Raw genomic sequence first — 26741 nt, 5'->3', positions numbered from 1 at the left:
AGAGAGAGAAAGAAACCTGCCAGAGACATAAGATTCATTAGCCCCGCTCCCAGCCCCTCCCTATCCACATTTAGTCATTGCTGGTTCACTGGGCGTCCGCCGTACTGGTCTCATGAAGCTGGTGTCTGTTGAGCGGCAGGTGGAGGTGGGGGCGGAAAATCTGCATTCGTACCTGTAAAATCTGGGTAAGAAGGGTTGTTAGGGGTGTACTGCACGTCCCCTGTCCTCCACGGACAGTCTTTCTTGAAATGAGTGTACTCTCCACATTGGAAACAAGCCCTATCTCCCTGCCATGAATGCCTCATCTGTCCCCTTCCTCTCTGGTTTCCGGCTCTCAGCCCCCTCGGAAAACCTCTTCCCCTGCCTCGAAATCCTCTATTTGGTGGCTGGCCTCTTATTGCAAGAGCCAGCATTTCAAAATCCTCCTTCTTCTCCTTCTTTCTACTTTTCTCCTTATCTTTGTCCCATACAAAATCCGCTACTTCTAAAATCACAGTCACAGCCTCCCCCCCCCATCCAGGTCTGAAATTCAGAAAATAATCCCTCACTGCTGGCTGCGCTTGGTGAACAAAACTGGCAATGAGGGTCGGATGGTCCAGCACGTTTTCTGGGTTCAAATTAGTATAACTTCGTGCTCCCTCTAGCAAGTGTGACCAGAATTTTCTGGGAGGTTCGCTGGCTTCTTGTTTGATCGCCATAAATTTAGCTTGGTTGGGGGGTTTCTGTGACATTCGCTCTAAATGAGTCAAAATCCTATCCCTATCGGTCTGCAGCTGAGCGCAGCAAGGCTGCGTCCAGTCTCCCGCTGCCCAAGCTGCAGCCGTTTGCGCTCGGTCCGACCAAGCTCTATTTGTTGCCGCTTCCGCAGCCCAAGCAGTCTCCATCATCCACAACCTGCTGCGTTCTTCACCTGTCAGCACTCTTCTCAACAAATGCTCCACATCCGAGTATGTCGGATTGTGGCTTTCAAACAACCTGCCTAATAGTTCTCTGATTCTCCTTGGCTGTTCCCCGAAGGTTCCAGCCATTCTACTCCATTCTTTTAAGTCCCATTCCAACCAACTCTTTAGTTCAACCACCTCAGTACGCTGGATACCCCCGTGGCCATCCACGTACGGCTGATCATGTACAAGCAAAGGCATCTCCAACGCTTCTGCCTCTTTTCTTTTCTTTTCCTTTTTTCGCTTGCGCGTGTCCATGCCCCCTGAGGCCCCCTTCTCTTTCCCCTTTTCGTCTGTCTCATCATCTGATACAAATGAAAAGGCCCCTTCCTCCGGATTGGGATCCCCGCCCCCAGGAGCTGGTAGCAGATCCGGAGCAGAGGGTATTATAGAACGATTCAAGACCGTTCTTTTACTTGACGTATCGTCATTAAAATAATGAGGAGGGGGTTCCTCAATGGACAAAGTTCTCACTGCCATCAAAGTAAGACTATCCCATTTTTGCGACCCTATTTTCCATAGGAGCCAGAATTCCAATTGATCCGGGTGGGTATCCCCAATCCGTCTCCGCACTCCCAGTAGCGGAGCGGTTTCAAAGGACCCACCCCTCAGCCACCGTTCACCCGGCACCGACACTGCAGTCATCCGCGGCCACTCCTCCTCACAGAGCTCTATCATCTTTTTCTTTTTCAGGCCTCTCCTTCGCACTGGCAATTCCTCCTCTTGCATACACATGATTCCCAAAGGGCTGTCCTTTACCGGCACACTCCCTTTATTTCCCATGACGTCTGATAACGGGTTTTTCCTCAACTGTGCTTTATCCCCAAAGTGTCAAAGCCGCCCGCTTTTATTGATAACCGAGAAAATTATCTCGTGGCGCCTGTTATCAAATTAAGGGGTGCGATGGCAAAAAGGGGGTCCGCACAAGGGATCCCGGACGAGCCCCCAATTGTTAGGTCCAAACCCAACACGCAAGTCACCCTGTCAACCCCAACTCGCTTATTACACCCGGGAAGAGTGCGGAGTTGAGTGCAAATGAACCCACTATCAGAGATCAAGTAACACGAGACAAAAACCTTTGCAAAGGGGACCCAATACTTACAAGCCGAAGCAGGCCAGCATGGGAACCTCGTTTATTGGTGTTCAAGGGTTTATATAGGCTTACCCCGAAATTTACAATATCGGGTTCACGTCATAAGATACAAAAGAAGCAATTGCCAACTGTCATAGCTTTGGGGCATATGTAAGGAGGTAAAGGGGTACAGGGGGAAGGACAAAGTAGAAACATCAAGACTATCTCTTAGACTCTATGTCTGCATATTTCGCATGTCCTTGAGATAAGCACTATGTAGGAACAGACAAAGGCAACTATTGAGGGGAGGCCCAGCTGCAACCGGGCGCCCCCTAAACTGGCGACAGACATGATATTACTCTGCTTACATATCAAAGGAGTATTACAAGTCAAGGATATGAGGGGCATTGGAATAGCGTTTGACATTTCTATGCAAGACGCGTTTGTAACAATAAGCAAGGCCATAAGCATAAATGTGATACAGAAATGCATAGTAGGGAAGTTTCCAGCTTAAACCGGCTTTTATTATGCGAGCCACTGGAATGTAGGTAAGGGTCAGGTCACCAGGAAATAAACCGACATTTTATATCAAGAGTCATATAAAGGCCACTTTGGTTCTATTTCCCATGAAGCCCAAGCTGGTTTAGGTAAGACAAGTGAACTATAGTTTTACAGGCACTGGGGGTTTCAATTCATCCCTAACATATACATTAGACCACAAGTGGACAATTACTTTTCACCTTAGCTCCTAAACTGTAGCAACACCATCCTATCTCACATTTTAAAGAAATAGACAAAGAGGGTAATAATTTCAGCAATATTGAGGAATAAAGGGATGCCCCCCCATTTATTTGGTTACTATCTCTCTTCCCTCTGGTTGGGTACTGAGACTCCCTCCCCCCCCAACATAACTGAGGGTCCAAGCCCCCGCTATTTACTTGTGGTGAGTAGGATTTGTCCTCTCTGACAAAATGGTTATTGACCCTATAAATGCTGGCAAATGGGAATGAAGCCCAAAGAAATGTAAGAACTGTACTATGACGCAACAGAGACCTGTGCTATGGTGCTGCGGTTATAACGGAGAGCAGAAGATAGGTTGGAGAAGAAGGGATATAGTTCACTTGTTGGTGCCAGTTCAGTTGTAATTTTGCTGGATTGGCATCTGGTTCTGGTTTGTGTGAATTCGCTTTTTGTTACCTTCTGCTTTTCCCATTCCTTTCCCCCCTCGCCGGAAAAATAATAATATTATTCTCATTATTTCTAATGATGTTTCTACAGATGGGGGGGCAAGGGGTGTAGGGAGAGAAAGCAACCTGCCTCCCCTGGAAAGGGAAAGGGATGTGTGTGTTTGTCATGAGCTGCATGGGTGCTTATTCAGGATCAAGGGCGTGGCATGCGGGAGTTTCTGTCGGGAGGGCCAGAGAGGCTCCTCTGTTCCTGGCGTGCTGAGGTGAATGAGAGCAAGGCATCACAACCACGGTGGTGAGGCCACCCACCAGCTTGTTGGGGAAGGGAGGGATGGCACTGAAGGATTTAAAATCATCTTGAGGCACTAGCAAACATTTCATGCTCCTCTGAAGTGATGTAGGATAACTAATGCCTTTCCCCACCAACTATGCCAGAATGAGAAGAGGGGGATGAAAAGGTGCCCCCTCACCCAGGGTAAAAGCAGTGATGGCTATTTTTAAGAGATAAGATTATTTCTTCCTTTTCCCCCACTGTCCCTTCCCATGGCTCTAGGTCATTAAGCTGATGTGTCTGACAGACAGTGACTGTGTAAATGAGTGTTGTGCCTGTGAGCTAAAAAAAACAGATGGGGGGGGAGAGGTTAAGAAAAAAATGTTAATGTTTACCATCATCACCTCATTGGCAGTGACATAGGGAATACACATTTTAGCTGTTTAGATCGAAGATGCCGTTGCTAACAGTGTTGTCATATTCACTGATTTTTTTAAATAAAAAATAAAATCCCAGTATCAGGAAATGCTACAGAAGTTCATAGTAAACAAAACAAAAAATCAGTCTAAGACTGCTGGTGCAAAACCAAACTCTGCGCAATGTTGGCCAGTTCAACAGTGCAGTACCACCAATAGAGGCTGTGCTGGCCAATTTACCTCCTGATGAACATCAATAGCAAGTAATCCAGCTTTATAGAAAACACGGGTAGAGAGTAGTAACTTGTACCTCTCACAGATCATAACACAAATAATGAATTAAAAGTCTTCAGAGCACTTCAGGAAGAATTTGATTTTCCTCTTGCAGCTGCATAGCACTTCTGACAACTCAAGCGTAGCATAGTAGCAAAATTTGGCCCAGATGCACTGAGTGCAGCAGATGCACCAAATCTGTTGCAAACAGCACAAACCTTCACCTTCTCAAGAAATCTTAGTAAGTGCCTATACACATCAATATGTAACATACTAAGTCTTGATCTGTTTAGACCCAAATGAAAACAAATAATTACAAGCCTACCTAACATCTGCACAGTGGAATAAAGCCCTGTGCAGTATTAAACTAGCCATCCATGACATTGGGTGGAGGTTAATCCAACAGAAAATACTCCCCCAGTTCTACTGGACACCAGCATACCTTAAACACAGGGGCGTTACACCCACAAATGATTGCTGGAGATGCAGACAGTCACAACCAGATCTAATCTACCTACTATGGAACTGCCCAGTAATTATACCTTTCTGGAGGGAAGTACAAGGTAGAATTAACTTGGTTCTGGACAAATCCATATTAACAGGAGACACCAACATGGTAATCTGCTACATCCCTTGCCAGGTGGGGATTATCAAAAGGGCAGGAAGGATGGTTCCACCAAGCCATGTTGAGAGCGAAATGAATAGTCTTTCAACATTGGAAAGCCCAGGCCACACCAAGCACAGAAAACTGGACACAAGACCTTCTGCAGCTAGCAGCTCATGAGGAAATTATGCTCCATAAACTACATACAAAATCAAACTTCCAAGAGAATTGGAGTCCATTTCTGGAACTCTTCACTAAGTAAAACCCATAACTGGAAGAAGTGGGAGGCACAGTGAAATGCAGGGATGGACACTTCGCCCACCCAACAGCTGTTAATCTGGGACTCCAGCAGAACATTGAAATTGACACTCATTCAGACACTCATCTGAGCATATGAACCTGAATGCTACATAACATGCCAAACAACTGGATATCAGAAAAAAGGGGGGACATGAGGGCAGAGGGAGGTAGGGGAACTGGGAGGGATGGGTGGGAAGGAGATAAGGAATTTTGGAGATGTGCAGGAGACTGCAGAGGGAAGGAAAGAATGAAAAAGTCCTGATGCGCAAGCAGAAATCAGCTCGCATGACATTGAATGTCACCTAATTAATATAAGGATATAAAGATTGAAAATAAACCGTATTCATTTTCATTTTCTATTTCTTTTTAAGAAACAATTAGCTTCATATTAAATCCCAACTGCACAAAAACATTGCACAGATTTATTTAAACAGCACAAAATGTGTCTAGCTGTATAATAGAAGAAAACATGGCATGAAGTTGTGCCAACTCTAATCCCTGGCATATCAAGATAAAAGGATTTCAAAGAGTAGGTTGGGAAATCTTGGAGAATCACTGCCAGGTAGAGGAGATAGTACTGGACTAGACTGAACAATGTGTTTTGACTCATTAGCTTCATAAATTTATTAATATCATATCCTACTAATGATCCTGACAACTGTGCTGTAGTAATAGCCAACAAGGCACTTCAGTTTCTTCACTTCAGCACAGGTTGGCAACCAACAAAGATAACAGATGCAGATTCTTCATGTCACAAACATCAGCTCATACTCCAGTAGCAGCTGTGGTGCAGACTTTGCAGTAAGGGCTTGCATCCAGAGACAGATGATTGCAAACCTCCTTCAACCAGTTTTTCTTTAGTATCTTTCTCACTTACCCATATTTAAAATATACTTCAAGATTAGGGTAAATGATGCCGGTGTGGTATTCAGTTGCTTCCTCTGTTAGGGAGAGCTCCAGGTCTTTGTGGTTCCTTGGGCAAACAGTGAGCACCTCTTTGGACCCATCCTTACCTCTTCTGACCACACTTCCCTCTTTCAAATCTCAGACAGAGCTTTCATATAAACTCAAACATGATTCTTTTTTATCTAGTCAGTTCACCCAACTGTCCATTGTAGAGTAATCAAATGCAGAAAAATAATGGGATGGATATGCATTTGTGTGAAACAGGCTCCAAGTCTTTTACAGTTTTGGAGCTCCGTTGTGAAAATTTCTTATGAATGCAGCTCTTGGTGGTGTGACAATTGTTACTTACTATCAGGTCTCAAGGTTAGATTTATCTAACATACAGGATTGGTTTCTGTTGATTCCTTCACCCTTCAACGTGAGAGGTTCCCATGGAAATCAGTCAAGTAATCCATGATTTTACATTATTTGTAGACTGAGCAACAGGAGTCCTCACAAAAAACAAAAAGTAGCTGCAAAGACAAGCTCATGCTATTTCGAATGTAGGACTTATTTTGTGTGGTGGTGATTAATTTTTAGCTTTATTTTTAGATCTTTCAAAATGAAATGCCTCTCCATGAAAGTCAGCTGAGTGATCCTCATATGATGTCTGTGTTCTGTTGTGATCCTAGATTAGGCAAATACCTAAACTGGAAATCCTGCCATCGTTGGCATATAAAGAAGAACATTGTGTATAGCTTAGCTCTGAGAATCAAACTTATTTGCAACACTGAAGATAAATACCAGAGAAGGATCAGTGAACTTAAAGAACACATTCTTCGAAGAGGATATTCTCCACATATTATGAATTGCAACATCCACCGAGCCTCCATTCTGTCCAGAGAAAACCTCCTCCATAATAATAATAATAATAATAAATTTTATTTTTGAGTCGCCTATCTGGCCGAATGAACTGTGTCAAAGAGCAGAGAGCAACGGATTCCATTTGTGGTAAATTTCCATCCAGCATCTCCTAACTATTACCGAGCAATCAAGGAGAGCTACCCATTGCTGGCAAACTCTGAACATCTTACCAGAGTCATTAGCATTTCGCCAGCCTCCTAATTTGTGCAGACTGTTGGTGAGAGCTGTGCTTAAGCCACCTATCACCAATCCAGGGTCTCATCCTTGTCACTCCAAACGCTGTATCACTTGTGTGTACCTCAGGGAGACAGCCACTTTTACAAGCACTAGGACAGGCAGGACATATTACATCAAACAGAACATCACCTGCAGGTCCTGCAATATAGTTTACATCATCGAGTGCAAAAGACCAGGATGTCATATCCAGTACGTAGGAAAGACCACAAGTGACCTACGCAAGCGCTTCAGGAACCGCAAGTCGGCAATTTTGACAAAAAATGTGGAGCAACCAGTTGCAAAGCATTTTAACATCGAGGGTCACAGCCTGTTGGACTTTTCCATTACAGCGATAGAGATGCCAGCAGATCCAGCAGCATTGACCAAAAGGGAGAACTTTTGGATTTACTCTCTGGACACATTGGCACCACATGGCCTGAACCTGGAGGACAGTACCACCACTACTTAGCTTCTGCAAATGAAGCCCCTCTGAGCATTCCATCCTCAAAGCTCTATAACTGCCACCTTGGTAACAGCATTTGTATGTTGGCAGCTGATGAAGGCGGAAGCTGAAACGTTTTGTTAATATAATAAAAACCTCTGTTTGGTTAATCACAATTATGTTTATCTATCTATCTATCTATCTATCTATCTATCTATCTATCTATCTATCTATCTATCTATCTATCTATCTATCTATCTATCTATCTATCTATCTATCTATCTATCTATCTATCTATCTATCTGTCTGTCTATCTATCTATCTGTCTATCTGTCTATCTGTCTGTCTGTCTGTCTGTCTGTCTGTCTCTCTGTCTGTCTATATCCCGCTGTTCCTCCCAGCAGGAGCCCAGGGTGGCAATATTGGTGAACATATACAGTATAGTGCCATTAGTGTCCATGGTAAAATTTAACTTTGGAGAAGCAATAAAGGGAGGGGAAGAATATGATAGTGGGAATAAACAGGGGCAGTTGTTTAGGCTCCATTTCTGTCAGGGATGTATTGTGGACTAAGGCTCTGTCAAAGGTGTCATGGCAAGACTGTGTCTGAAGGAAGAGAAAGGCATATTTTACCCAGAAGCCAACAGGTAGCCAGTACAACTATTGCAATATGTTCCCATCTCCCATTTGATAACGATCATGGGGTAATTCAAGATGGGTTTCCAATGCTCCTTTAAAAGGAAGGAAATACATTCTGCTTTTATTCTAATATTTATATCCCATTTGATTAGCTCAACACTGGCTTCCACTTCAAGCAGCAAAGCTTTTACTTGATTGTACCATTTCAAACTGCAGGTGGACTGGACTTTTTTTGACTGCTACCCTGTCCTTCTTAATGCTTCCCTGAATGTAGAAAAATGGCATGTCATGGGGGAAAGTGGCATGTCTCCTTCTCTTGTTCTATATTAGTTTTCTATGCACAGTGGTATCTCTCCTTCTCCCCCTCCCCCGGGAAGTAGTAAACAATGCACCATTCTTGTGCAGTTTGAAGTGAAGTGAGGGCTCATCCAAACGACTGTATAACGTGCGATATGATCGCTTTGTGTATTCATTAATTTTCCATTGTCCATACGACGTCACCTGTTTTGCGAACTTTCTCGCGGTTAAATCCTCATTTACAGTACCATGAAAAATGCAATATGCTTTTTAAAATCAGGAATCATCCGCTGTACCTTAAGGCGCTCGGATGCAATACCGCGGACTTTAGAGCTGTAGGCGTTCCATGGGCAGTCCTTGAGCGTTTCCCCATACCCCTTCCCTCATTCCCAGCCAATCATGTATTTCCACTTTTGCGCATGTGCGCAAATGTCCGGGGAAAGCCTGGGAAAACTGAACCAATCAGAGCAATGGGGTGGTGTTGGGGGAGCTCTGCAACTTCTACTGTGCAGATGCAAAAATGTGCATTTGCGCAGAAGCAGCTACAGCCATTTATTTTTACCCAGCCACGTTCTAGGTAGGGGAGAAAGAACACATCTACCAGGAAAGGCTGTCCTGCTTGTGGTGAACTGCATCCAAGAGGAGTAAAGAGAAAGGAAAGGAGGGGGACAGAGAGATGGGGAAAGCCAATTCAAAAAACAGAGGATGGAACAGCAAGGGCTTGTCTCTCCGGATGTTGGGGGTCAGGAACTTTGTAGTAGAGCCAGAGGTCCCAGCTGGCGTTCCTGGGAGGTATTCGATTTGTTGGACATTTGGGGGGGGGAATCAAAGGTACACGGACAGCTTTGAAGAAATCAGCTTTTAGTCGTTTGAATCGAGAATGCAACTGGGTGAGTGTGCGCAAATACAGAGTCACAAAGCTGCCGTGCTACCCCACGAAAGTTGGTGCTGTAAGAAGGGGGGTGCTCCCCATTAAACGTTCAGCTTTCCTGGCATTCTTTACAAAAGAGGGAAGTAGTAGCAGCTCCTCAGTGTGCCAATACCTCCCCTTATGCATTGCTTCCCTCTTTAGCAAACAGCCCAGAATTAAATGAACCAAAGTCACTGTTCAGGCACATCCCTGTTCTTCAGAGAAAGGAAGCTCCTTGCCAGAGCCAGCAACAATTTTTGTTGCTGGTGCAGCTTCACCAAGAACAATTTTGGAATGGTTTTCCTCTCTCACTGGGAGGGAGAAGTGCTCGGCGTCCTATTGACAACCGCATGTTTTTTGCTAGAGTGTCTCGGCCACCCACCACCATAGAGACTGGTGGTCTACCTTCCTAGACATGACACGTCATTACTTGCAGTTCTGGAGAAATAATTGGAGTTGCCAGCCATGTGTATCTCCAGAAAGTTTAATATGCATAAAGGCAAAAACACATACATTCGCTTTTGCGAAATATCGCAAATACAAGCAAACAAAAATACAAGAATTATTGGCATATAAGTGGTTTGCATGTTTCTTTTGTCAGAGGGAACACCGCAAAGCCTGTGCTGGGTGCTTCAGCGCAGATTGACACAGCTGCGTGCTCGGCAGAGTCCGATGCACCAGCTGCCAGAGGAGAATGGCGCGGGGCTGTTTGCCCGCATTCCCTGCTCGAGCCCAGAGTGGCCACCTGCCGGGAGGCTGTTTGCTTCCCTTGGAGGCAGCATTCCTGCAGCCGACTGCTCCGGGGCTGAACCCTGCAGTGAATGAGCCCAGGGGCTACGGGGGGGATTCACCCAGCCATTACAAGCGCTGATCCCTTGCACCACCCACAATCTCCGTGGATGGTCAGAGGCACCTGGAGATACACACCCCGGCCAGCCGCGCTCTGGAGTGGCAAGTGGCAAGGAAGGCACGAGCTGCGCATGCTGGCAGCTGCTTCCAAGGGGACGCCCTGGGCTTTGCTGGAGGCTCAGTGGGTGGGAAATTGTGGTGTTGGATGGTGTGAGAGGCATCTGCATCTCACAGCAGTCCAGGGCAACCTGCTGGCGGCCCGCTCCGTCCTCAGCCCTGCTGGGGTGGGCAGCTTGGGCATGAGCTTGCTGAGTGCCAGTCTGCCCCAACTGCAACCAACAGCAAATTCAAATTTCGCGCTCTTGCGTCCAAGCGCCTGCACGTTAGTGTGCTTGGGTGCAAGGGGGGAGAGCACACATCATATTTTGTGGACCAATTGCCTCACAGGGGTGGAATAAAAGGTGGGGCTTTGGGGAAAAATGAAAATAACGTGTTTAATGTGTGGGCAGAAAAAGAGCGGATTTCTTTACATTGAAAAAACGAAGAAACAGCTGAAATGGGGACTATCCAAGCACAAAGTGAATGTGGAAAATGTGGATTATCCGGGTGAGTTTGGACGGGCCCAGAGTCTAGGAAACGTGTTACATTCTATTCAATATATAAACAAATCTTTAAGCATCACTGTAAGCACAATTGGGAAAGCATCCTTAAGGGATTCAGTCCATACGTACATATATATGTAATGTAAGGAGACATGTTATTGAGATGGAATATAATTCTAGGAAATGATCACTCAGACTTCATATTTCTAGTCATTGCATTTTCAAAATTAAAGTGCTACCAAACATTATCTATTAAAAGGTAACAAATACATCCAGCCAACATGGTAATAACAGAAGTTCATACAAATCACGCAAAGTCTAAGAAGAGGAGAGTCCAGCCAGAGAAAAGGTTAAAGAATGTGACTGTTTTGAAAATGGTCTTGAGTTGCCCAAGGCAACAGTGGAAAGATTCTAGAATCCATCCAGAATCTCTGTGATCCCTGTTGTTGCTAGGAGACAGCTGTTACTAATGGGTCAGGAAGATGCAGAGCCTTTTGTGTCTTTTCTTCCTCTTCTACTGTTCAAGTTGCTCCCAATACCAAGCAGCAGTTCCCCTTGATCTCCTGCCACCACCATTGTTAGTCACTTGCTCAAAGCCAAAAAACCGTGTTTATCAACGTCAAGACAATGAACTCCAGGTTTCATGTCTGTGGGATGGATACATTGAGATGAACTACTCAAGAGTGCAAGGAGTAAATTATCAAAAGGAAGAGACAGACTTACAACCCCCTCCTGATTGCCGATGGTACAGAGATTCCATCCTGGTAAACAGTACAGATCGCTGGTCTGGCCAACTGATGTTGGGTCCAGGCCTGCCAGGGGAAGGTCCTCATCCACCATGGACTTATAGTCGGATCATAGTACAGTGTACATCAACTTTATGCCCTGCACCCTTGTGCTTTCACCACAACCTGAGCATTGAGGTTTCTGGGCAGGATGTCCGTCTCTTCCTGCTCTGGCCACACACCCTCCCAGTTTTTGAATGGCAGCCAGTGCACCTGGGCTGGTGTGCACGTTTTAAGAGTGCCACATGGAGCTATCACTTTAGGAGTCAAGGGGGCAGTCCTGCAGACCTACTTATTCCCAGCAATCAGCACAGTGAGCCACCTCCATCCACTGGCTACCCTAATGCAGAATTGCACCAAGTCTGTGCATCCTACTATAGCTACCACTTGACTGTGCGCTATCCCCACCGTGGATTCTACACTGCTTCAATCAGTGTTCAGAATGGACCTCGGATCAGCCTTAGCCTGGACTTTTATGTGGAACCTACCCTGTTACATGTCTTTAGTGTAAATTCCAAATCGCTGAGCCACCCACATGGGACACTCAGCCTTTCATGGAGTCTTCTACAACTCAGCCAAGGAATAGTAGCTTATAAACTATTAGACATGCATGGTACAAGAGGGTGGTCTCACTCCTACAATTATAACCCTTTTGCTCTGCAAAGTGATTTCTGTGCTGCACCCAAATCACAAAATTCCAGAGAGAAGGTGGTGGCCAATATCTACTTTCGTACCATTGAGAGGATGTCTGGAGAGTTGGCAGGAAAACTAGATTTCTCAAATGAAACTTTGATTTTCAGAACAAGCGGTGCAGCCTCAACTTACCTCACCCTCAATCCACAGAAAACCAAAATGGGCACCTACATTTTTAGCCATACACTAGGACTGTACTATTCTACTCAGGAAGGCACTGCTACCACTGCCACTAGGGAGGGCTTCAGTTCCCACTATATCTTTTACCAGCAGCAGAGCCTCTGTTACTTGATCATTGTTGAATTCATGCAGCTACAATTGCTCAAGTTCAGCATGCATGTATATCTGAACCGGAAAGAGACTCTGTTCAAGGCTCTAGGAGAAAAAGATATAGAAGTCCACGTTTTCAATGGGCATTCTCCTGATAAAAGTTTGGTCTATATTGTGTGGTTTATTCCTGTGCAACATCCTCTGCTGCAGTGCGAGTGGACCTTCAACCTGCTGCTTTTTGATTCAAGAGGCGAGGACCCAGTTCAGAACTATACTTTTGCCTACATAAATCACATCAGAAATGCAATCCAATTCATTCCTGACTCTGTCTTACCTTTCAACCCTTCCCTATTCACTGGCTTTGTAGCAAAAGTGAAATGCACTGGAAATAGACTTATACTGTCTATTTTAAAAGCCACAGTGAATGCTTATGCTTCAAAGGTCATCAAATCCAGAGTTGCTTGCCATAAAAAATCCTGTTCTGTTATAGAAACTAGTATCCAGAGGGCTGATGCTTCTCAACGCATGATATATTATACTCACGGAACAGAATTTACTCTGGCTGCTGATACACATATAAATTGTTCAGGCCCTAAACAAACAGATGTCATTTGGAACATCTATAAAGTCCCAGATATGACGACGGCACCAGATTGGTCAAAACCTTTTAATCCACCTGGTATTGGAAAAAGAAATTTCATCATCTTAAAGGTTCCTCGTACTAGTTTAGATGCTGGCTTATATCTCTTTAATTTTACCATGAAATTAGTCTCCTTGGATACATGGGAGAGCATGGAAGCATCTGATTCAGTATTTGTCAAGATTGGATTGGATACCTTGGTGGCTTTCATTGCTGGAGGGAGTATCCGGACAGTTGGATTTTTTGATGAATGGACACTCAATGGATCTGCTTACTATAATGGGGAGGCAGTCCAACCCTCTCAAGGATGGTCATTTACTTGGTATTGCACCAAACAAAAAACAGACTATGCATCAATGACACTTACTGAAAATGCGAAATGTCATCCAGATCAGATAGATTTGAAATGGATAACATCCTCTGTTCCAGTTCAAACAGTGCAACCTAAAACACTTCAAGGAAATAATGTGTACTATTTTCGCCTGGTGGTTCAAAATGGTAGCAGAACAGCTCAGACTGAACAAGCAGTACAAGTACAATATCACTCTACCCTAATCCTAAATGTTACATGTATTGAAAATTGTGGTAGGTCAGTAATTCCAACAGAAAGATTTTGTCTTTCTGGTAAATGTCTAAATTGCAGAACTAGCAAATCTCTCTATTACTGGTCACTACACTCAGCAGAGTCTAATGAAATAAGTTTTGACTGGTCTTCCAAGACTACAACTGGAAGGTCCAATCCATATCTACGTATAAATGCTTTTGCATTTGTATCCATGGCAGAGCAGTCATATACCCTTAGTCTGAAAGTCATCACAAAAAAAGGACAGTCAGCTATCTATGAGTATTCTTTTTATGTTAATAGCCCACCTCAGATAGGAAAATGTGTCCTTAATCCAAAGATAGGTATGGCATTCTTAACAAAATTCATTATTCACTGCAGTGGATTTGAAGACAAAAATGGACCTCTTACATATAAAGTAATAGCAGCATCAGATCAAATTAAAATCAGTACTATATCTTCAATAGAGAGTAGTACTTTGGGAATATTAGTGTATGCTGGTCATGAGTATAAAACACCTCAGTCTTTTCTCCCAATCGGTATACCATCTCAGAACTCTACCTTAATTATATATGTTCAAGTGTATGATGCCCTTGGAGCATGTTCTCAAGTAACTTTAGAAGCAACTGTGCTTGATCAAAGAAAAAATAAATCAACTGAAGTTGTTCACATTGATCTGCATGATTTAATCAGTGGACCGACTGCCCCTATGACATATTTGCTTGTCACTAAAGATTACTTTAAAATAGGTTATTTTGTATATATGGTGGCCTCTGTATTAAATAACATTGAGACTTCACCAACCAATCAAGGTTCTAAAACTGATTTGAGGCAAATCCTTCTTAATATGACTACAGAGATACCTACAACTGATGCCCCAAAAATAAACCAAGTGATTTTGAGTATTTGTCAGATAACACATGAAACCATTGAAATAAACAGGGAATCACAACTGCTTGCAGTCAGAAAACTAAAAGAGGCCAGTGAAGCTCTAAAAAGACACAGGGACAAAGATTTAGGTTCTAAGGAAGCAGAGATCCTTGGCAATGGCATTCTGACAGGGTTGTCCAATGTGTTGAGTGCTTCTCTCTTGGACCATGGAAATGTCAATGTCAACGCTGTTAAAGAAACCATTTCAGTGACAGAAATATTAGCTAACCTAGTCTTAAAAGGTAAAGTCCCTGGGGAACATGAAACTATCATGGAGGCCAAAAACTGGACCATCCATTTATGGAAAGATGAGAAGTGGGATGTATCTGGAACTTTCTCTAACAGAAAATATTGCCGGAACTGCTTTTATCCCAAACTGAAGAAAAGTCATCATGTCGAATTACAGGTAGATGCTGTGGTTTCCACTGTTCTTTATGAATTTGACAGAAATCCTTTTCCATGGTTGCGGTACACAGAAGATATTGGCACAATGGTGACTGGATTCAAAATGACAGGAACCAAAAATAACGGTGACATAATCAGTATCACCCCTGATGTAGTTGAAATGATCATGGCTAGAAAAGATGAGGCCATCTTTGACTTGACAATAGGACCGGACAAAAAGCTCCGTAAAACAACTGGTGGCTTTAATTTTGAAGTAACAAGGAGTTCCAAATATATTTTTATCCAGATTGTGTCTAAAATAAATATTACTTTCCAGGTATTTATATACCTAGGTCTCAACATCAGTCATCCTCCTGTAACTGTATATACTGCTTCCCATTACAGTGCTCCAACCCCGATGGAAATGGATACTAATATCAGCGACTGTGCAGTTAACGCTCCATATATCCTTTGTCTTCCTCAATCATTGCTTTGGTCCCCATTCCAGAGCAGTAGAGCAGACAGACTGAACATCTCTATTGTCTTACAATCACGCCCAATTGTTAGAGACCAAACCACAAGGATAGTTCGAATTGCTGTTTTTGCAGCAGCCTGCCTATATGTGGATGGAATTCAGAACCAGTGGAAAGAAGGGACTTGCAGCCTTGGCCCTCAGACTACCTATTCCAAGATACATTGCATCTGCAAAGCAAAAGAGCGAAACACACGAACAGCCAACCGCAGGTCATCAAGTGCTTCAGGACTTGGCATCCAATTTTTGGCTGGCAAAGTACTTTTATTCCCCAATCAAGTTGATATGAAAATGTTCCTTCTAGCTCCATATGATCAAAACCCTGTGACAGGATTGACAGTTCTTGCTATTTTCATAATCTACATCTCCTTGGCTGTTTGGCTCATAAGAACAGATAAAGGTGGTATGAGGGACCAAATCATAGATCTGGCAGACAATGATCCCTTTCACAAGATGAGGTATCTAGTTACAATATACACAGGAAGTCGTTTGAGAGCAGGCACCAAAGCCGATGTCTTCATTGAACTGATTGGCCAAAATGGGGGCAGTGATGTGCATAAATTAAAGCATCCACAGTTCCCAGATATCCTCCACCGAGGATCCATTGACACCTTTTTCTTAACTACTAAGAATGACTTAGGAAACATTTTTTCTCTTCATGTCTGGCACAATAATTCTGGCTTTGATTCTAATTGGTTCTTAAGCCGAGTCAAAGTACAAAACATGGACACTAAACAGTCATGGCTGTTCATGTGTAGAAAATGGTTAGATCTTGGTAAAGATGACTGCCAAATTGAAAGGTCATTTGCTGTTACAAACCCAAATAAACCCTTAAGCAAAACTGATTATTTTTTAATTACTGTTAGCAATGACTTGCTCAGTAGCCATCTGTGGCTATCTGTCTTTGTTCATGCAGTAGATAGCTCTTTCAACAGATTTCGCAGGCTGTCTTGTTGCTTAGCAGTGCTGTTAAGCTCCCTGATGTTTAACGCTATATTCTTCAGTACTGAGAACGTTCAACATATTTATTCAGCAGGACTACAGTATTTGAGATCTATAACAATGGGAATCGGAAGTGCTTTGATTTCCCTTCCTGTGCAATTAATTCTGATAACCTTGTTTAAGCATTCATCAAAAAAGCCTTCAACATGTAACACAGCCGAAGCTCAGCAAGAAGAAAACCCCCCCATTTTGTCTGAAAACCTTTGTAAAGAGGGCAAAATAAAAGATGCTCCACTTTCCACGATGAAGTCCCAGCAATGCCCACACATAGACACTAATTTCAGTAATAATTTTGCAGCAGCAAAGGAAACATTTTCTGATAAAATACAGAAACCACAGCCTTCCTGGTGGGTTGCATACATCCCTTGGTGTTTTGTGTTTTTCATATCCGGTGTGTTCTCATTCTCCATCATATCACTTGGCTGGTCCTATACCACCAAAACATCCTTTGAGTGGTTAATAGCATCCATTACATCATTTTGTCTAAGTGTGTTTTTCCTTGAGACCTTAAAGATCATTATTTTTGCATCCTGGAACACGATTTCTGCAAAATCCTGTGAAAACATCCCATGGTCAAGATACCAAGATATTAAGTATAATGGCAGAACTATGCCTGCAAATGAGATGACACAGTTACATGATCACCTTGTCAAACTTAGAGCTTCAAAGCAATACCAGCCAATCGAAGAGGAAGAGCTTATAATATTAAGAAAGAGACAGAATGTTAAGAATCTAGGTTATATTTTTGTAAAGAATATGATTGGTCACTTTGTCTTCTTATATTTAATTTTAACTACTACTCACCCTACGGAAACTAACAGTAGCTTTTATTACAATCAAGCTATGCATAAGAAATTTTCTCTCGGTTTATCCAAAGTACATGCAATAGAGGATATTTACAGATGGGTGAAAAGTGTCTTTCTGCCATTGATACACAATGACCATCAGCCAACCTATCTTTCAGAAACCTGGTCCAAAGTTCTTGGGTTGCCCAGAATGCGGCAAATAAGAGCTAAACATTCTGAAGTGAAATGTGTCTATCCACATGGCTTAACCAATACATTTGTGACAGATAGTCATTGTCAAAACCAATATGGAATTGATCCAGAAGATCAAACTGACTACCTTGGATCATGGTCAATCCCGGTCAATAGTTCTGTTTCCAATCCCACTAGTTTTTTAGGCTTTACTTACGAACAAAGCATTGATCAGTGGGAATATGACTCACATGGAGAATTAAACAGATATCCATCCAGAGGGTACAGCTTTTATTTTTTCCCAGAAGAACCACAAATAAATTCAACAGAAAGACTGGAAGCTTTGGAAATGAAAAGTTGGCTTGATCGCAGGACCTGGGTAGTTATTATAGAACTGACCACTTTTAATCCAGATGCAGATCTGTTTTGCAGTATTTCTGTCTTATTTGAATTTTCATATATTGGCCCTCTTAACAGTAGTGTGTCAGTTCATTCTTACAAGCTCCCCCTTCTAGCTGACCAAACCACCAGACAATTTTTTTTCTTTTTAGGCATTGTATATATGCTCATAATTTATATTGTTGATGAATACCGCATGTTGCGTCAAGAAAGACTGAAGTACATAAAAACAGCTGCCAACTTAATTAACTTTGGAATAAAGACAATCTGCGTATTATATCTGGTGCTAATTATATCCAGATTTAAGCTTGCTTTTGACTTAATGCAATTTTATTTGTACAATCAAGAACTATTCATTCCCTTCCATGCAGCTTCTCAATTTGATCAGGTTCTCAGAATAACTAAGGCATTATTGGGTTTTCTCCTAGTTTTGAAAACGTACCGGTATCTCAGATTTATGTTTGATGTTCGCCTGGCCCAAAAATCCTTGTTTGCAGCTCTTCCTACAATTGCTAACTTGTCTATAGGAGGGGCCATTTTTTTTTTTGCATATATGTCAGTTGGGTATCTAGGTTTTGGCCAACATGAACGGAAATATCGTACTCTGCTTTATTCATTTACTACTGTTTTATCTTATTGTGCCTTAGCATTTAGGGGCAGTGAATTTAAATCTGCTAGGTTTCTGGCAGGGTTTTTTTTACCTTCCTTTATGTTTGTGATGGTTTGTGTTTTTATCAATTTAATTCAAGCTATCATGATCTCTGCTTATATGGAGGTGAAGCAACTTGTCTATGAAGAACCTTCAAATGAAGCTGAAATGATGTATTTTGTGGTCCAGAAGATCTACCGTGCCTGGATTTTGGCCACCACTCGTATCCGGCCCACAACTGAAACCAGCATTTTAAACACTGTGCTATATGGAAAACACAGAAAATGTAACATGCAACCGTTTAAAAATAAAAAAGAATAAGTGGTAAATAGCTTACTTTTCCATTTGAGAAGAATTAAGAAATTGATTAATTTTGGCAATATTTCCCTGAAATATTGTATTGTTATATTATTTAAATACCCTAATATGGTATTAAGGTAAATTAGCAACCATCTTTCAATCAATATATGGTTCCATTTCTGATATGCATCACACTTCCTTCTACTGATTTCCACAATTATTTGAAATAGCCAAACAATGCTTTCACTTCTGTCACATGTCTATGCTAGTGACTGAAGTACTTTTCACCAGTCAAGTGGGCTGAATTGCAGGAAACCGTAAGTGCATGTATACATTCTTAATATACACTGATACCTCCTTTCAGAAAATCTTCAGGGCACACATGTTTTTGCACAGGAGCGAGAACCTCCAAAAAGATTAGAAAAGGATAGTGGCTGCAGTTTAAAGAAGTACATGTACAACTGGGTTGCACTATCAGAGATGGAAAGGAGATACTTGGTTTGCGGTAAACTAGCTTCTGGTATGATTGGGAAGCCTTGGATATGCTTTTGATACTTGCTGTTGAATTGTAGTCAACATATTATTTTTACCAGTGGTTATTGCTTATTTGCAAAGACCCTCCGTGGCGCAGAGAAGTAAGCGGCCGTAACGCAGCTGAAGCTCTGCTCACGGTCGGAGTTCGATTCCAACGGAAGGAGGAAGTTGAATCTCCAGTAAAAAGGGTCGAGGTCCACTCAGCCTTCCATCCATCCGTGGTCGGTAAAATGAGTACCCGGCATATGCTGGGGGGTAAAGAAAGGCCAGGAAAGGAACTGGCAATCCCACCCCATATAAAAAAAACAGTGTGCCTAGTAAATGTCGCAAGACGTCACCCTAAGAGTCGGAAACGACTCGCACTATAAGTGCGGGGACACCTTTACTTTTTAATTACTTATTCAGTCTGTTGCTTCTTCATACCTATTGGCATTGCTTATTCAATCTGTATCCCTACTACAAGTTTACCTCATCAGCTTGAAAGTTTTCCAAATAAAGTTCGGTGATAATAGAACCCAGCAGGCAGGATTCACTACAGTATGATTTACAAGATAACGTGCAGAAAGGATTGGTGGCAATGGAACAGAAATGCTTTAATTATATCTCTATCTGTACTGGTTTGGTTTATAGAGCAGCTGTGCAATAAGCACACTTTCTTATCTGAGTTTTAAACTCAAATATTATTGTTTCCCAGGAAGCCAGTTTCCTTTGACTGCATCCAGATGCCTTAGTTTCACACCAACCTTGTTAGCATCAGATAATTATTATATGCAGTCAGAGGTGTTTTTATTCATATATTTTTCTTAAGACCTCTACTGTTATTGTACAATATTTGCTTGATATATAAGCTACTTTTAAGTTAAAGTGACTTTTAAAAACAAAACTATAGTACGCATCCTTTCAGAGTTAAAAACTGAAATATTCCAAATTTTTCTGCTGATCTGAATAAATTCTACAGGTTTCATTAACTTTTGTTTGATGTTACGACTTTTAACTATTTCCCCCCATATTGTATTTATTTCTTTTATTTTATTTCTGCGCCACCTTTCAACTGAGAAGGTTCCTCATTAATCAAACAGAATGGCTTTAAGGCAGCTTCTCTCCATCTGGCACACAGTATTCCTCTGGGGAGGCTTAGACTGCCCCCACCCTCAGTCCTCATTACCTTTGATTCTTCCATCTGAGGGCTTGGTCCATTGCCTGTCTGGGCGCTCTTTTCTCCCTTCCCTCAGGAGAACTGCAGATGTTTATACTGTACTACCTAATGGCAGAGTGGTAAGAGGCACATGAAGCAGCTAAAGTGATGATAAGATTTGGATGTTCTGTTGCATGACTGCACCCAGGTATGAATGGTATTGCTCTGTATTTGTCCCTCTCTAGGGCCATTAAAAGAGCGAGAGACCAACCCCAGCTGCCTCCTCCCTAAGTCTCTAAATTAGTTATGTGAACAAAGAATGGAATCTGTGGAAATGAAGCAACATGAAAATGTGGTAAGGAAACAGGGACTGGTGGACCCTCCAAAACTCCTAGTGGCTCCCTGCCTGCTGTTAAATGGCAAAATCCTGCAAAGCTAAACAGGAAAAGCTTTGGAAAAAATATGTATTTTGTGGATCGTCAGCAACCTTCTTTGCAATCCTTGGAAACTTTATTTTAACATTCATGATGCCACATTCTCCTTCTTAATAAGCCAACTGGCAAGAACCTTTACCCTTTTAAAAAAAAAAAAATCTCATCAGAAGATCTAGAGACCTAATTTAAAATGCTGCCTCTTTGCCATGGGATCTTCGTATGCTACTGGGTATGTTATTCTGGTACACTTTCAATCAAAAGGGTAGAGAAATGAAATGATAGTCCAGTAGTACTTCAAAGTACTTCAAACTTCCATGGATTACCAAGAATGATGCATCTGGTGAAGTAGACTGGAGTCCAGAAAAGCTTATGCCATAATAAACATGTTAGTTTAAGGTGTTAATACTGTTCCTGGGTTAGATTTTATCTTCACTGTTTTTAGATTTTTAATGTCTATGTATTGTATGCCTATGTTGTACATCACCCAGATTTTGTATCATCTGCAAATTTGATAAGCATGCTGTGTACCTCCTCATCCAAGTCATTAATAAAAATGTTGAAGTGCACTGGGCCCAGGACTAGGGTTGCCAGGTCGGAGCCATCCAAAAACCTGAGAAAATGGGGGTGGGCCCTAGTGACGTCACGGGGCAGGCCCTAGTGACATCACGGGGCGGGCCCTAGTGACATCACGGGGCGGGCCCTAGTGATATCATTAAGCATGATACATTGTATCAACCACAGTTGCTTGGAGCATGCCATTCAAAAAAAATTCTCTGGAGATTAAAATAGAAATCTTACCTAAAATAGGGTGTAAAATAAGGTCATTCTTTCTCACAAGCTTAGGGTGATGCAAAATGGAAATGGACTGCCTTCAAGTTGATCCCAGATAGGGTCTTCATGGTAAGCAGTATTCAGACAGAGGTGGTTTACTATTGCCTTCCTCTGAGTCTGAGAGGCAGTGACTGGCCCAAGGTCACCCAGTGAGCTTCATGGCTGTGTGGGGATTTGAACCCTGGTCTCCCAAGTCACAGTTCAACACCTTTAGGGAACATTTAATCTAGCTTCCTTGCTTCTGGCAAGAAGGGTTTACGTGCCCTCAGGCCAGGCCATTATTGGAAGAAAGAAGCTCAGTGTTGCAGAGATGTTAGATGGGAGCACAGATGGATGCTCCTGAAGGCAGCAATTATAAACATGCTTATTAAGGAACTAAGCCCCATAGAACTCAACAGGACTTACTTCTGAGTAGATAGTTTGGATTGTGCTGTTAGTAATGCTTGACTAGGGATCCTCTGCAAAGACATCCATATCCAAGCAGGGTTGACAACCCCCTGCCTGGAATGCCCTGCCCTTATCTTTTAATGTGGCTGCTCCAAACTTCTTTACAGATTTGACCCTTCACTTCAGAAAGAGGTCTGAGAAATGTGTAAGAGAAAGAAGATTCTCTACCCTTTCTGTCTACTCTGTGGGGTGCTATAAACTCACTTGGACAGCCAATCCAATTCCAGTGAGTAATAATTGACAGAGAAAAAACACCCATGGTTTGGTCTACCTTCACAGGCAGCAGCTTGGGAACAACAACTGCAGCCACACTTTCAAATATGTGAATTCTCTTTTACCATTAGTGGGCAAAAAACAAACCATCATGCAACCAACAAGGCACATCATCAATGGGTTTTAGGGGTTTAGTTGACCACATGGAACCACTGTTGTTGCTTCTATGGATGTAAGGGAGGAGGGTCAAAGGTACATGAAATGCAAACAGAAAATGAAAAAAGACAGTGATGCTTCCCTAAATGCAATACCATACCAACCACAGCAACACATACCAAAGGGTCAGCGTAACCCTTCAACTTCTAGGTAGAACTCTTACTAGGACATTAGGGACATTTCTTGGGAGGTGCAGTTCTGATGCCTTCTAGTTTACTTGCTTCTGGCAAGAAGGGTTTACGTGCCCTCAGACTTGGCCATTATTGGAAGAAAGGAGTTTAGTGTTGCAGAGATGTTAGATGGGAGCACAGATAGATGCCCCTGAAGGCAGCAACTGTAAACATGCTTATTAAGGAACTAAACCCCATAGAACTCAATAGGACTTACTTCTGAGTAGATACGGTTGCAGCCATGTTAAGGACAAGGGAGGACATTCTAGGCAAAACAGACAAATAATTGGGTGTCCGAACAAATTAAACCAGAACTATCACTAGAAGCTAAAATGATGAAACTGAGGTTATCATACTTTGGACATGTAATGAGAAGACACGATTCACTAGAAAAGACAATAATGCTGGGAAAAACAGAAGGGAGTACAAAAAGAGGAAGGCCAAACAAGAGATGGATTGATTCCATAAAGGAAGCCACAGACCTGAACTTACAAGATCTGAACTAAATAGGACTTACTTCTGAGTAGATACGGTTGCAGCCATGTTAAGGACAAGGGAGGGCATTCTAGGCAAGCAGTTGGCAATCACAATTATACAATTATACAATTACCTCTAGTATTAAGGTAAAGGTAAAAATGTGACAGAAATAAAACCAATAGCACCAGGTTACAAACAATTTTTTTATTAACAAACACTATCTTTAAGAGAACAAAGGCAGGTTACATCACCAATCAATCTAGTCCCAACTAGAGTAGAGACCCACTGAAGCAATGAAATTGCAGCTGGTTTTAGACATTTATCTCTCTTACAAAAGAGAAGTGGATGACATCCAAGGGATGTTTTCAACCATTATAAACATTATAAACAGTATTACTCTTTATAAAAGAAAAACAGAAAGAATGAACAAGGTGCTTTCACTGTAGGAACTGGTGTTAAATAACTAAACAGGCTGAGTTTAGAATTTGTACTTCTCATTTGAAACACAAGCTTTAAGCAACCTTTGTTCTTCCTTCACATATTTAAAAAACTCAGCACAGTTCATGCCAAAGTTTAATTTGACACAAAGCTCTGCTTTAACAAGGGAAGGTAACATACGGTTCCTGTTGTCAGTCCATACATTGCCCATTAGTGAAAACGCTCTCTCCACGAAAGCATTGCTTACTGGGATGGCAAACACTGCACTGACAACCTTCACCAGAATTCTTGTTCTGATGCTCTTTAGCAACTGCACCCATTTCTCATCCAGAGGAAGATCAGATGTTCTGACCTCAGGCACAAACTTTTTAACCAGGCAAAGTTCATCAAAAAGTCCATCAACAGCCGAAGCTCTCTGGGAGGTTTACAGTAACTAAAAACATTAAAAACAAATATACAAATTTAAAACACATCTTTTAAAAACAATTTAAAACACAATTTAAAAAATTTAAAACAATTTATAAGCAAAAGTTATTATTAGACAAAAATTACTAAAGAAATTGAATATGGTTTATCAACAATGAGCATTTGACAGCTTTTATAGTAGTGTCAGTCTCACAATTAACCAGTATAGTTGTCTAAACAAGTCTACCTTCTGAGACTTTTGGAACTACATCATGCAAGAGACAAAAGTAGGGCACATACATTGACCATGGTGGGGGATGCTGAAGCTGAACTCAACATTACTCTTCATTTAACATGGATTCCACCTAGTTTGGAGTATGGTGAAACTCAGTGGGATCACATGGCAGGTAAGTAAACTGACTCCTTCCTTCCCTGGTCAATGAACAAATTGTTCAAGAAGCAGTGTATCATCATGTTTTGGGATGTTTTATTACAATGCCCAATACTAAGGTTGTAACCATATGTAACAACTACTTTTGAATAAAAGTGGAGAGGATTGAGGTGTATGTCATCCTATGTGCTAGCCTGCAGACTTAAAGATGTACTTTTAACTCGCCAACAATTAACTTTAGACCAGAAAAAGATCGTTCAATTTACTTTTTTATGGTTAAAGTATGTAGAAACCGCAATTAAAAAATAAGAAAAAAAGGGGTGGGGGAATGTTGCCAAAGCCATATTGCTCTAATAAAATTATGGCTCTATAAAAATGCAGCTTTCAAACAGGCCAGTTTCTTTCTGTTTTGATAATATTGAACATCTGACAGCTGGTAGTACACATGCTGTCATCATTCAGGGTTTGCAGACAGCAACAGATAACAGAAAGCTTTTTTTAAAAAAAAGAAGGGGAGAAGAAAACACAGACTATAGACTGTCTTGCAAAGTTTAATACATGAATTCAGATATGAAGCTAAAGTGGGGAATTCTACAGCCAGATTTAAATCTAACCTGGCAAGAAATAATTAAGTCCCTGGAGGATGGAAGCACTTAAAAACACACAGTAACACAAAGAGGAGAGAAGAACACAGGAGTCCTGCAGAAACAAATCCTTTCTGCCCTTAACTCTACTCTTCTTATGGCCCATGTATTTGTATGGAGGCAGCCCCGAGCTAACAAATCCCCAATTTTAGTTTAAGGCAAGGGTCAAGCACAGTAATACCCCAAGAAACATGCTTTCACCACCACGGCTCAGCCCAGAAATGAAGAAGTAAAGACAGTATCGCCGAGCATGTGCAAAGTTATTTCAATAAACAGCGCTTCAAGCACCTGAGATTAAGTTAAAGAGTTGCAGGTGCGAGAGTGTGACATCCAAACAGGCCCTCAAAGCCTTTCAGCACGCTTCCTTAACAGACGTACCAGAAGTGGGCCGGTCAGCCTACCTCCGAACCGGCTGGACTAAGGAGGAGGAGCCGGCCCAGCCTGCCCTCCACGGCTCCTGCTGAGGCTGAGCCTGCAGGCCTCCGCATCGGCCCTGTCTCGGCAGCGATTGCTAGGAGACGGGCGTCGCGGCTTGTCAGCCTCAGCAGGAGCCATGGAGGGCAGGCCGGGCCGGCTCCTTTTTAGCCCCGGAGCCGGTTCCTCTGCTCTGGAAAGGATGGCCACCGGCTTCACCCCTCCTGCTGTGGGCACCCCTGGGCGGCAGCGGCCGCGATGGGCCCCCCCAGCGGCGCCAACAGCAGGAGGGGTGAAGCGGCTGGCCGTCCTTTCTGGAGCTGGAGAACCGGCTGGACTAAGGAGGAGGAGCCGCCCCAGCCTGCCCTCCACGGCTCCTGCGCTGAGGCTGCCAGGCAGGCCGCAAGCCGCATGGGATGGGCCCCGGCCCCCGTCTTGGCCGGGGCTAAGAGGGAGCCGGCCCAGCCTGGGCTCCACTGCCACCCCACCACTCGCCTCAGTCCACCCATGGCAGCGGCTGCGGCCAGGGCCGTGGCCGCGATCGCGATCCCCCCCCCACCAGAGACTTCAGCAGCCTGAGTCCCAGGGCAGGGAACTGGCTCCGGGCCGGCCGGGGCTAAGAAAGACAGAGCCAGGCCGGCCCAGCCTAGTCTCTGCTGCTGCCACCGCTCGCCTCCACCCACCCATGGGCCATCAGATCACCCTCACACGCCCGGGCCCTGGCCACCTGTATGTTCTCTCTGTGGGTGGTGGCGGGAGCGGACAGGGGCTGCTGCTGGAGGAGTCCCTCCCTCACTGTGTCGGCTGCTCAAGTCCTGCCTACGGCCTGCCTGCCTGAAATTGTAAAGAGCGGAAGTCGGCCAGCCACAGCCCAACGTATGCGTGGTCAATCGCGCATGCGTGGCTGAGGGGGCCAATAAAAAGCCGGAGATCCACCTTTTAAACTGAAGTATAGCCAGAGGCCGGACACGGCCCCCTTTTGCCAGACTCTCCGGCAGATTGCCGGAGACCTGGCAAGCCTACCCAGGACCGAGCCCTGTGG

The 26741-nt window shown here is 43.1% G+C and overlaps 1 protein-coding gene across 1 annotated transcript; it reads left to right on the top strand.

The window, feature by feature from the left end:
- The first annotated feature begins 10275 nt into the window (after positions 1-10275).
- Positions 10276-18971, top strand: LOC133363372 (polycystin family receptor for egg jelly-like). The gene is made up of 2 exons (XM_061582768.1): positions 10276-10607; positions 11354-18971. The coding sequence occupies exons 1-2, from the start codon at positions 10276-10278 to the stop codon at positions 18969-18971; spliced, it is 7950 nt and encodes a 2649-aa protein (XP_061438752.1).
- The last annotated feature ends 7770 nt before the right edge of the window (positions 18972-26741 follow it).

The sequence above is a fragment of the Rhineura floridana genome, chromosome 8 (genome assembly GCF_030035675.1).
Source record: "Rhineura floridana isolate rRhiFlo1 chromosome 8, rRhiFlo1.hap2, whole genome shotgun sequence".
Lineage (NCBI taxonomy): Eukaryota > Metazoa > Chordata > Lepidosauria > Squamata > Rhineuridae > Rhineura > Rhineura floridana.
Note: the sequence above shows the minus strand (reverse complement) of the source record. Positions and strands in the feature narration are given on the sequence as shown.